Source organism: Melitaea cinxia, chromosome 24, assembly GCF_905220565.1.
Source record: "Melitaea cinxia chromosome 24, ilMelCinx1.1, whole genome shotgun sequence".
Taxonomy (NCBI): Eukaryota; Metazoa; Arthropoda; class Insecta; order Lepidoptera; family Nymphalidae; genus Melitaea; species Melitaea cinxia.
In genome coordinates this window covers 5379750-5393453 of record NC_059417.1, presented here as the reverse complement: position 1 = coordinate 5393453, position 13704 = coordinate 5379750, and the positions used below count along the sequence as shown (strand labels likewise).

Below are 13704 nucleotides of genomic sequence, written 5' to 3'. Positions count from 1 at the left end.
ATGTCGGATGCATGGGAAGAGATTCAAGCCGTTAAGAGCAAGAGAAATAGTTTGAGGGAGAAGTTAGAGAAGCGGAAGAAGGAACGACAGAATATTCTAGGTGCCACATTAGCGAGTGGAGACAAAAGTGAAGGTTTACAAGCTGCAACAAGTAGCTCAAAAGAAAAGTCTATCGGGAGCCCTGCATCAGGAAAAACTGAATGTAAATAGACTTTTAAACGTTTTCTAACTGTAGGAAAAAGCTTGCAATCCATAAACAAAGGCTTTGCACGGGTGCAGTGCTGATACTAAATATAAAAAATAAAATTAATATTTGCAAAGTAAGCGCAAAAAAAAATGTGTTTATTTATGACATCACATTAGAAACCTCTAAAACTATCATTGTTCCACTACTATATTGTGCACTATATTGTGTATAGTAAACATTTAAACCTATGTCTGGAATCACTCTATTTTTTAAAGAAAACTGCATCAAAATCCGTTGCGTACTTTTAAAGATCTAAGCATACAGACAACTGGATGTGACTTTGTTTTATATTATGTAATAATGATTTTAAAAAAACTTATAACAAAATATTCATTTGTTTAACTTAAAATTTTTGTGCACTCTTTAAAATTACACAAGAAAATTACAATACTTACACAAATTACTGTCATAATACTATAATACTAACACAAACTTCACAAAGTGCAAAGGGAGTCATAACCGAGAGTTACTTACACATACTCCCTATTCTATCCCTTTACACCCAAAAAAAGTCAGTCTAGTCAGGAGTCTAAAGAAGCTACGAAAAATGAAAAAAAAATCTCTGAATTTTCAGTTTTCCTGAAAAGGTCCTCACTATCGTGACACTTAGATACAATCTACAAGTCTCACGATAGTGAGTATTCTCTTTTTTATTTAATTTTTTATAAAAATGAACAACGAATTAGTTAATTATCATTATTTATTTGTTCTTAAAAATAATTATGAAACAAAAATCAACAAGTTTGGAAAATAAACAAAATAAGCCTCTAAAAATTTTAAAATCACAGAATTACAATTATATTAACTATTAGGAACAAAAACGAGATCACAAATTATTTAATATAGTAGGAATAGTAAAATGTAATATATTTTGAAAAGACATAACTGGATATTAACTGAGGTACAGGCACAGCAGGAATTTCCTGCTCAAAATATGGAGCAGTCCGACTGGGGTAGTACCTCGACCTTACAGAAGACCACAGCTAAATAATACTGTTTTCAAGCAGTATTGTGTTCCTGTTGGTGAGTAAGGTGACCAGAGCTCCCGGGGGGTGGGATTGGGTCGGCAACGCGCTTGCGATGCTTCTGGTGTTGCAGGCGTCTATAAGCTACGGTAATCGCTTACCATCAGGTGAGCCGTACGCTTGTTTGTCGACCTAGTGGTATAAAAAAAAAATTATGGTTTGAGGTGATAAAATTGAAACAGTTTTGGTTTCGAGAAAGACACAGGTAAATATTTGGAACATTTAATCTTTGATGGGCTATGACATCCCTCCATCATGTATGACCTTGGTGCTTTTATGTCATCAAACACAGCCAGGTTATCATATCAATCATATCTTTTACCCTGTGATGGCCATATCGGTATGTATTGGCTATTAATAGGAGGTGGCTTGTTTTCGTCTCCGCAGCGGTTTTTTTAACGAAAAATTGGTTAAAGTGTCAGCAATAAGAAAATATTTTAAACCTTCTGGTCATGGTTTTTTTTGACGACCTGAGGCAAGGAACATCGGCCACTGAAATGTATCATCTGTTCATCTATGCAATAAAAAGATGGAACTTTTTCCAATTTGTTACAGGTATCCTGAACTCGTTTGATTATCGGTTGCACCTTCCAAAGTTGATTGTTAATCTCAGTTGCAGTTGGCTGATTGTGATCAACTACATGAAGAGCATCGCGTAAAGTAATAAATTGATCGTGAACTATTTTGTCTGCTATAAGTCCAAACCTCATATTAGCTCACCAGTACATCGGCGTTCGTGGGTATGGTAGGCATTCCATGAGAATATGTAGACCAAACACTTTGGCTATTTCTGCTTTTGTAGTTTTGTTTTCTTGGCCAGTCTTACGCTTGCAATAAAAATGAGTACAAAGAGCAATCTCCTCATAAAAACTTTCATCAAAATAATCATCAAGATTTTTAGATGGTGTTTCACTGGGTTTTTGTTCAAATTGCAGTATAGTTATGTGGCTTATCAGTAAAAGGAATATTCTTTCAGGTTCGTTCAGGTCTCTACGACCATGTGGCTGCAGATTTGTCGAGTCACCATAGTACGAGAACGTTCTCTGCGCGATTGCATTATTTACGAGGCATTGCCACTAGAACGCCCTCTGCTTCCAATATGCAGCAAATTAGTACTAGGAGAGAGTGTTCTATTTGGTGTCATTACCGTACTTAGAGGTTCCGGTTCAATTTCAGCGCATGAAACTTCAGAATTGTTGTCCTCGCCAAAGATCAGCGAGAACATGCGGCTCTCCTTCAAGATGTTCTTCTTGAAACTTCAATTTCTGACTCGTTTCCATCGCCAAGGAGTTCCAAAATACGTTCATCAGATATAGGGAGCACTGAAATAAAAAAGACAAGACAACTACTTATCCACAATACTAGTTTTTAATCAATAAATAAAAAACTACGTTGGAATGCATTTTACGAGTCATAACCGAAGAGCCACGACCGTGCTACTTGAAGTATAGTTGCATTTTATTTCTAGCTTATAAAACGAAATAATAACAATAGTGTGTATTTCATTTGATTAATGTTTCAATAGTAAAATAAAATAAAAAGTATTCGCAAAATATGGCAATAAACATCAAAACACGATACTTACACGTGTGGCCGGTCGGATCAAAAAACTCTGCCATATTGTACCTTCGATTGAGACGAACTTCGAAACTATTCTGCGAATCGGGCTACACTACGAGTGAATACACATCTCTCACTCAGATTGTCGTCGGTTGCGTTAGCAAAAATAAATCCGCGCGGTCTTGAATTTTTTTTTTTAAGTACCCGCACTAGCGTATACCTTCGGGTGTAAAGGGCTATACATATACTTTGACTTGTTTGCTTATTCTTTTTACCATTTTAGCATATTATATGTTTAATGTATAAGAAAAGTCATATTATTGAACATAGTTACATAATTTTTAATTTTTAAATATTTTTTAAGCACCGCCGGCTGAAAAACCAAAACCTCCAGTCCCCTCAGCGTCATTGGAAGTACGTTTATTACAAGTGTTATCTGACATGCAGCTACAACTACCTGCCACAGCCAGTGCCCTTCTACCAGGTCTCGGTGACGTCGACACTGGTATTGTTGCAAGTTTATTACAGAAGTTTGCAACGCAGAAGCTTATAACGTGAGTTTTGAATTTAAGTATGCAGTACTATGTGACTACGGTACTAAAGAATATAGCCACCCCCTCTCTTCCCGTGGGTGTCGTAAGAGGCGACTAAGGGATAACACAGTTCCGCTACCACCTTGGAACTTAAAAAGCCGACCGGTGGCGGGATAACCATCCAACTGCTGGCTTTGAAATACACAGGCCGAAGGCGGGCAGCAGCGTCTTCGGTGCGAGAAAGCCAGTACTGTGGTCACCAACCCGCCTGCCCAGCGTGGTGACTATGGGCAAAACACATGAGTTCACGCATTTTTGGCGCGAACTTGTGGAGGCCTATGTCCAGCAGTGGACTGTATAGGCTGTAATAATATGCAGTTTTATTTGCATTTATTGTACTGCTCAATTTCCATACGTCGTAGGATTATGCTTTATGAAATTTCTTCCAAATAAACATAGAATATAGTAAACAATTTTTGTAATTTTAGATCATGATATTCTGATTACTGCAAAATACTTTGCTTTGTGACAGTAGAATAGATGTATTTAATGTGCTAACAATAAGTTATACAATTTACTAATTTAATTTATTATCAACTTCTATGGACTAATTTGACAACTTACATACATGAAGATACCTGCTTATTTATTTATTTTATAAGTATTTCTAGCTGTGTGTGTACGGCAGTAAAGAATATAGCCTCCAGGGGGAGGTGATGATGATGATAAATATTTCCTTTTATCACTTCACTTCAGCCTATCGTAGTCCACTGCTGGACATAGGCCTCTACAAGTTTGCACCAAAATGATATGATTTCCTTTGCCCTATATTAAGTAAATTTTTAAAATATGCCATTATAAAATCATTATATTTCTTTAACATCATTGCCTGTGATATATTTCTATATTCGAAACTAAGTTTAATAAATTTTTTCAACATGTAAATATTGAGAATGTTTTGTTTTGTTTTTTAAATTGTTTTAAAAAGATATCATGATAGGTTTTGTAATATACATGTAAGTGTTAAAATGTTTGTTACAGAATAAAGGAAAGAACAGAAAGCACAACAGATGCGAGTATAGAAGTAGTGAGTGCAGAATCAGTAAGATTGGCCGCTGTGTTAGCTGCTTTAATGGAAGAACAGTCTTCCACAACTAAAAGAAAAGGTACTTTGATACCATTTTATTTAGAAGTATTATTTTAACCTAGTTGACTAGAATATAGTAAACTTTATACCTTCATATATTTTTAACCGACTTCCAAAAAAGGAAGAGGTTCTCAATTCGACTGTATTTTTTTTTATGTTACTTCAGAACTTTTGACTGGGTGGACTGATTTCGACAAAAAAAAATTTTTAATCGAAAGGTGGTGTGTCATTTGGTTGTCACCTAAATTTATTTGAGATCTAACAACCACTTTTCGAGCTATATCTAATAATGCGTTTATACCGCATAACTTTTTACAGGGTATACCGATTTTGATGATTTTTAATTTAATCGAAAGCTGATGTTTATCATGGGGTCACATTTAAATTTCATCGAGATCTGATAACAACTTATTGAGTAATCTTTGATAACGCGTATTATTACTTGACTATTTTTTCGTCTACCTACGTTGTATTACTTGTCGATGTAATTGAAGTCGGATTTTTTTTCGTTTGCGAGCAAATACAATTATTTATGAATATATAGATTTTCTTTTTAAAAACCTTATTCTGGCAATTACGCTTCAACCTGTAATATCCCACTGTTGGGCATAGGCCTTTTTCCCCATGTAGGAGAAGGATCAGAACTTAATAATCCACCACACTGCTCCGATTCGGGTTGGCAAATATATTCCCTACTATGAGTAACGATCGCTATCAGGTGTACATGATAACAACCGGGACCGACGGCTTAACGTGCACTCCGAGGCACGGTGGGGAGACCCACAAAGACTGCACAAACACCCAGACCACGGCAAACACCTGTATGACCAATACAAATGTTTGTCATGTGCGGGGATCGAACCCACAACCACCAGCGCAACAGTCACCAACCAGTGCTGTGACCGATGCGCCAACGCGGCGTCATTCTGGCAATAACAAAAAAAAAAAATATTTTATCCAATTTGGTAAGTTACTTCGAAGTTATGTGCAAATTAACGTTTTGGCGCTTATTGGCATTTATTTATATAGATAGTTTATAATTCTGTTGTGTGAATAGGTAGTTGTGTACCTCGAAATAAATTAATTTTTGTTAATAAATGTTGTTTTATAAACAAAATAATATTTCAACTTTATAAATATATTTATTTGAAAAATGCTTTTCTAAATGGTATATATGTAATGTTTACTTTTTATAGTGTTAACTTTTTCCAGCTTTATGATGTTTTATGAAATTTATACAAAATTTTAGGTGACAACATTACAGAAGAAGGTTCAAATCAAAAAGCTTCAAAATTAAACACAGAAGAGAAGAAAGCAGGAAAAGATGATACAGATATAATGGTACACATTTTTATTTGTTTTAAAAACATTTAAAAAAAAAAGAAAAAAATTATAAAAGTTTTTATAGCATTTTTTTTTTCTTAAATGTATATTGTTTAAAATTAACATATCTCTTAAATCTTACCATGATGTACAAAATATCGCTAACCAGAATTCATCAATTATGGAAGTAAAATAATATAATTGATAATAACTCTTTCAGTCTTTGTTGGCAATGCCTTCAAGTAGAGAGAAGGCTGTCAAAAGAGTGGGTGAAGAAATAATGGACTTACTCAGTAAACCTACTGCTAAAGAAAAATCACTTGCTGACAAGTTTAAGAGTCAGGGGGGTGAGAAATAGTTGTGTTTATAATTTTATCATTATTTAACTAAGTCAACAAACAAGCTTATGGGCCACCAGATGGTAACACCAGAAGCATTGCACGCGTGTTGCCGACCCTAAACCTCCCAACAGCTCCGGTCACAGGAACGCAACACCGCTTAAAACGATTATTACTTAGCTGTCAACTTCTGTAAGGTCAAGGTACTTTCCCAGTGTGGCTGCTGTAGATTTTGATCAGGATATTTCCTGCTGTGTCCTAACTCAGCTAATCAACTCAGCCTTATACTCACTTTTAAATATAATACTAGTGACGAAGGCATACGCAGCCGAGACGTGGACACTGGCGAAGGGATTGGTCCACAAGTTTAGGGTCGCTCAACGTGCAATGGAACGGGCTATGTTTGTGGTCTCTCTCAAAGATAGGATTAGAAATGAGACTATCCGCGACAGAACGAAAGTAAACGACATAGCCTACAGAATTAGCAAGTTGAAGTGGCAGTGGGCTGGTCGTCTGTGTCACAGGACCGATGGCCGTTGGAGTAGACGGGTCCTAGAGTGAAGACCGCGTCTCGGCAAACGCAGTGTGGGACGTCCTCCGGCCCGTTGGACCGACGATCTACGTAAGATTGCCGGTGTCGGCTGGACGAGGATTGCGGAAGACCGGGATGTCTGGCGCGAACTTGGGGAGGCCTATGTCCAGCAGTGGACTGCGATAGGCTGAAGTGAGTGAGTGAGTGAGTGACGAAGGCATGATTTAAAAGTGTAGCGACATATATCGCGCGGCACACAAACTAGAGAAAACTGACGTATCCTACATCGCGCTATCAAAGTTATCAAAGTGATTGAGTATATATACAAGATCCCGACAACAACCGTCGGGGCGTTAGCCCGCCAGACATAACACCCGTCTGGTCGGAGGATCCTCCCTTTGCGATGGCGGACGAGGAACTGAACACTATGTTCCTCATACACCACCAAAAAAGCCAATGAAAGAAAGGTAGCCGTGAAGCGGTAACAGTGACGGCGCGCGCCAGGTGCGCAGGTGATGGAGTTCTGCGCGCACGGCACGCGCGGCGAGTGCTCGCGGCGCGGGCCGGCGCGCGCCTGCCGCAAGCTGCACTTCCGCAAGATCATCCAGGCGCACACGGACGAGGCGCTGGGCGACTGCTCCTTCCTCAACACCTGCTTCCACATGGACAGCTGCAAGTGGGTGCCGATGCCGTTTCCTTCTTCTCATATAAACTTTTGCAATTTGTACCATTTTATTTTTGTGTTACCCACACGTTAGGGATTCTAAACATTTTTTTTTTATATCATATAAAACATCGACCGTTCCAGCGGGGATCATACCTGCATCTCCTCAGCCGACATCTGAGTTCTTTGCAGGAACCCGTAACTATTCAAAGCTTCATATTACAATGAAAATCTTCTAAAAAAATCTCACTATAGACGGCGCCACGGTTCTCTTAAACCGAATAGAAAAATCATCATATCAAAAATTTCGATCTAACGGGTACATCGTTCCATAGCTTAATTGGCTCACGGTCAGTCGGAGATGGGTTATAGAGTCGGAGATAGGTTCGATCCCCGCTAGAACGGTTGATTTTTTATATGTTATTAAAAAAATAAAGTTTGCAAACAAGTATATTTTCCGTCTGATCCACGATAAGCGAATACCGTAAATTTTGGACAGCTGCACCACCAGGAACAGTACCGACACTAAACCCTGGAGCTCTGTCGTTACCGACCTTATCTTTGATTCTCCCCAGGAGCTCCGACAACCTTACTCTCCCCGCAGCGACGCAACACTATTTGAGAACAGTATTACGAGTATGTAGCTGAGATCTTCCGTTGGGTACTTACCTATCCAGTCAGTCATCTTAAAATTTTGAGCAAAATATTTCCTGCTATGTCCTATCATTATATAATGATGTGATAATAAACCATACTTTTTGGAGTAAACGCGAGTTACGCTACTGTGTATACAGTATAACATTTATTTTTAAAAACAATTCTATAACTTTGCTTACAAAATTATTACAAAACAGAATAATATAATTTTATATTTTATTACTATTTTGTCTGCTTATTTTATAGTTATTACCCGACTGCCAAGGAAGGGTTATGTTTTTCACGCGTATCTTGTATGTATGTATGTATATTTGTATGTAATATTCTTTACTACCTCATATTTCCAGAACCACTGAACGGATTTACATAATTGAGGTATCGTTAGGTTTGTCTTAGCTGCCCAAGTGTTCTTAGATAGGTGACATTAAAAAAAAATCAATCATGGCGGCTGCGCGAAGCCATTGTAGTTAATGAAAAAAAAAAATTACAAGTTTTTTTTCATTACAAATTTTTATGAAATTGAAGGTTAAGTCAAATCATTCTCTCTTTGTGCATGTCTCCGACTGCATGTTATGTACGACGTTGCATAAAGTTTCGAAGGACTACCGTATTAATATATTTTAAATGTACAGCACAAAATGTTTGATATTGTTTCTATTTATTTCGCTGACTTTGTGTGCATATTGAATTTTTATCTTGTTCCAGCTTTTTCAGTTGATTTTCTATTAGTTATTCTTCACGCAGGCGGGTTTTTTGTTTATTTTTAATTATTATTTTTCAAAACGTGATTAGTAAGACTGGCATTTAAATTCTATAAAACTGTCAGTATTGCCAGCTAATAATGTTTGTGTGCTGTTCCGTGCCAGTATTTAAATTTTATATCACAATTTCAGATACGTTCATTATGAAGTGGATAACGCAGATCCAAACGTTACCGCGAACAAAACGACCACAGAACCCGCAGCTAAAGCTGGTCATAACGGTATGTACACTACTTAGTCATTTTTAAAACTAAGCAAAAGTAACACAAAAAGTAATAATAAAATAAGTTTTACGTTGATGTCGAACAGTCAGTCGTTATTGTTACACACAAATTTGTTCCCCCTACTTATTTTAATACCTCGATCTTATAATTTTCAAAATAAAGCAACAATTTGCCTAAACTCTTTCTACCTGATAACTTTTAATCCTGTATATTGCAATAATTGAGATTCTTAATCATAAATAACATTTTTTTTCCGTTTCAGGTACAAATATAGTACCAAAACCAGATGGGGTATTAACCCTGACGCCGCCGCAGTGGATACAGTGTGACCTCAGGTATCTCGACATGACCTTTTTAGGTAAGCTAAAAGTAGAATGAAGTACTTATTATCTTTTTTTAATTATTTTTTTAAGCTTACAATATTTTTGGTTTATATACATACCTATGTCGCTTTGCTCAAGTAAAAAGTAGTAGACTTTGTTTAGTGTTTTTTTTTTTAATTTTAACGATTGAAGAGTGTAAAAACTTCTATTACTTTAGCCAAGTACAACAAGCTATCATGGACAATAGCGTTTTTGGTTATGATTAGCATACAGAAAGTAAATTTTTTGTTGTTGAAGGTAAATTTGCAGTGATAATGGCGGACCCACCATGGGATATTCACATGGAGCTACCATATGGTACTATGTCTGATGATGAGATGAGATGTCTCGGAGTACCGCAACTACAGGATAGTGGCCTCATATTCCTCTGGGTCACTGGCAGGTAATAACAAATATTTTTAAAGAGGGGAACAACACAGGTCAATATCATGTAAGTAAAAAGGGGATCGGTAAAAAGAGGGGGAGAGAAGATGTCTGTACACTAGACGTTAGGGAATGTTTAAATTTTAGTTATTCTTATGTTTTAAGATAGTTTTTATGAAATTGATTCAATTTCACTGGTGACTTTCTTTGCTTCAAATTCTTATTGGACATAAGAGTTTTCTTTTGTCATCATCAAAAATCACTATCTGTCTGTTATTTATTTTATATAATTATGATTGTGAAATAAGAGGACATCTATTAATTATGTGAGCTCAAAATGGCGGAGGGGTCCAATGAAATCTCACCAAATCTCATTTAAAACGAGGGGGGATGATTGAAAATCTCACCTCAACTTCAAAAAATATAAAATATTACACGAAAAAGTACACGAGCCTCCATGGATTGAGTAAAAATTTAAAAAAGCGTTGTTTTTTTTCTGATTTTTCTTTGAATTTTATTTTATTTAAATGAACTTTAGTATAGCTAAACGGCTTATTATTTTCCTGAATAATAAAAATAAATTTAGTCTAAAATATTTTAGCGTCAATTTAACGTAAGGGGACAGAGGGTTCAAGCAAAACACACTAAATCATACCTGGGCTTTGCGGTCTACACTGATCGAAAATAGCTCACGTAATTAATGGATGCCCCCTGAATGAATAAATAAATTAAAAATATATATATTATACTCAATTTATTTAACCGAAAGCTGTCATAAGTATGTTGAGTTAAAAGGGGTATGTTTGCCTCCTTTAAATAAAATCTATTAGGGCCTGTTTCACCCGTTGTACATAACGCTATTTGACAGACGGCAGTATCTGACAGCAAAAAAATGTTGATTAATTTATTAATCTTAAAGTCGCAGTTTACTAATTTAGAAGAAACAGGTCCTATTGACCTATTCTACCTCCCGTTGTCATAGTCTATTTTTATCGTCGTCCGTTAAATAGTGTTAACCACAGCTGGTGAAACATTCCCTTAATAAATTATGTTTTAGATATTTACTTTAAGAGCAAACAGTATAACAGACCGTAAATATAATACCACAGGCCTTGTATTCAAAAAACTTGAAAGTTAAAGCAACTATCCGCCTAACCTAACCTATAACTTTTAATTAACTTTAATTGTTTAAATAAACAATTTTATAATGTTAAAAGCCCATTATTAAGGAGGATTAGGAGTAAACTCCAATCTGTAACGGTTCTAGGGCGATGGAGCTAGGTCGGGAGTGTCTCAAGCTGTGGGGCTATGAAAGGGTGGATGAGTTAATCTGGGTGAAGACCAACCAACTACAGAGAATTATACGCACTGGGCGGACGGGGCACTGGCTTAATCATGGCAAGGAACACTGTTTGGTTGGTTATTAATTTTATTTACATAACTAAGGTAGGAAATATTCTGCTCAAAATCTGGAACAGCCTATTTCAAAACAATATTTGTTTTTAATTTTATGTGAATAAAAAAGCGTTAATATAGTAAAAAAGGTACGATGGCAATAAGTTATATATTTTTGAATACCTTTGAGCAAATTCTGTTTTCCTGACATTTAAAACAAAATATAACAAATATTTTTTTTTTTACTTTATTCTATTTTTAGGTGGGTATGAAAGGAAATCCAGAAAACTTGAACAGAGGCCTAGACTGTGACGTCATCGTGGCCGAAGTACGCGCCACGTCGCACAAACCCGACGAAATATATGGCATTATAGGTATAAATCTATAAATTAAGATTATATAATAAACTACCGGACCCGGCAGACGTGACACCTACCGGGTCCAATTGTACTTTCAAACTGTCTATGAACTCATTGAGATGTACACATTAAATGTCAATCAAATCGGTCCAGCCATTTAGGAGAAATTAGGTGACAAAAAATATACAGTAGAATTATGTATATTAAGATATAACATATGTTTTTTCTGTTTCCAGAGAGGCTAAGTCCGGGTACAAGAAAAATAGAACTATTCGGTAGACCACATAACGTTCAACCTAACTGGTAAATACGTATAATCAAAATATAATAAGATAAAATTGTCAACTCAATTAGTTTTAGAATTTTGTATGTCTTTTGATTCACGCACTTACACCAAATACATTTCACTGATAAATCATACACTTACACTTCAGCCTATCGTAGTCCACTGCTGGACATAGGCCTCCACAAGTTGACGCCAAAAAGAACGTGAACTCATGTGTGTTGCCCATAGTCACCACGCTGGGCAGGCGGGTTTTTGACCGCAGGGCTGGCTTTGTCGCACCGAAGACGCTGCTGCCCGTCTTCGGCCTGTGTACTTCAAAGCCAGTAGATGGATTTATCTCTCCATCGGTCGGCTTTTTAAGTTCCAAGGTAGTAGTGGAACTGTGTTATCCCTTAGTCGCCTCTTACGACACCCACGGGAAGAGAGGGGGCGGCTATATTCTTCGATGCCGTAACCACACAGCATATAGATAAATCATAGCTATATATAATTAATAAATATCTAAGAAAAAAATAATAACAATAAAAGTAGGTAATTTAAAATACACAACTGTAATTAATGTAAATAATTAAAGTTTAAATACGTTTCCAGGATAACTCTAGGAAATCAAGTGGACGGAGTTAGACTAGTTGATCCAGACTTAATAGCAGCTTTTAAGAAGAGATACCCTGATGGTAACTGTATGGCCCCACCCACGCCTGACCCTGGACTGCCTTAGACGTATAATAAACCTCACCGTGTTTTTTAGACTATAAGCCCCATACATTGGACAAATATATTTTAAAGCTACTTTTTAAACTTCTACTTTGGATTATAATTTAAAAAAGGTATTTTTTATATAAAATAAAAAATAAATAGAAGCAGTGACTTAGACACAAAATAGTCTTACAACTTATGATCGCTAATGATATGTATTCTATCAAAAACTAATCGGCAACATTTCTTCGAAATTGTACCGTATAGACCGATAGTAATTTAAAAGTTTTGCAAGTAGGTACATATTGTATTAGAATGAATTTTAAGAAATGTAAATAAATATATTTTTAAATAAAATCAATTTCATTAAATTCTATTTCATTTGTCGCTTCCTCTATGGTCGCTTGCAAGAAAAATTCATAGATAATCATAATTATTCATATAATTTTTTACATAAAATTTTATAAAAGAAAAATAAAAAATAGGTTGTAGTAGTATAAGTAAATGTTAATAAAATGGCGGGTATGGAGATTTTCTGCCTTTAGGCGAAGTCGGACGAGGAGTATTCTGGAAACCTTTTAATATACTCGTAACAGTCTTCTCTCTGAAATAACAATGTAATTCGTCTTAATAAACATACCCCCCCCCCCCCGTTTTGCGTGTGTTTCCTCGACGTTTCATTACCAGTTTTGTTTGTCATTTGATATCCGTTAAATTAGTGGACATTTAAATTTACTGCCTAGCGACTGTGAGTCGTACCTTGGCGTTGTGTAGTCTAAATTACTTCTAGATGATGTAACAGTCTTTTTAACCGAATTCCAAAAAAGGAGGAGGTTCTCAATTCGACTGTATTTTTTTTGGAAAAGTATGTTACATCAGAACTTTTGACAGGGTGGACCACCGATTTCGACAATTTTTTTTTTTTTATCGAAAGGTGGTGTGTGTCAATTGGTCCCATTTAAATTTATTTGAGATCTAACAACTACTTTTCGAGTTATATCTAATAATGCGTTTTTACTTGACGCTTTTTTCGTCGACCTACGTTATATTATACCGGATAACTTTTTACTGGATGTACCGATTTTGATAATTCTTTTTTTGATGGGAAGGAGATATCCCTAGTTTGGTACCATGATAAGGAAACCAGGATCTGATGATAGAATCCTAGAGAAATCGAGGGAAACTCGAAAATCCGCAATTACTTTTTACTA

At 36.0% G+C, this 13704-nt stretch overlaps 1 protein-coding gene across 1 annotated transcript; it reads left to right on the top strand.

The window, feature by feature from the left end:
• Positions 1 to 12864, top strand: LOC123665566 (N6-adenosine-methyltransferase subunit METTL3). The gene is made up of 13 exons (XM_045599854.1): positions 1 to 202; positions 3197 to 3386; positions 4407 to 4531; positions 5762 to 5853; positions 6056 to 6182; positions 7210 to 7381; positions 8920 to 9008; positions 9274 to 9369; positions 9632 to 9776; positions 11025 to 11172; positions 11415 to 11526; positions 11748 to 11814; positions 12389 to 12864. Exons 1-13 carry the CDS (start codon positions 1 to 3, stop codon positions 12513 to 12515), a joined length of 1692 nt encoding a protein of 563 aa, XP_045455810.1. The 3' UTR covers positions 12516 to 12864.
• Positions 12865 to 13704: the final 840 nt, after the last annotated feature.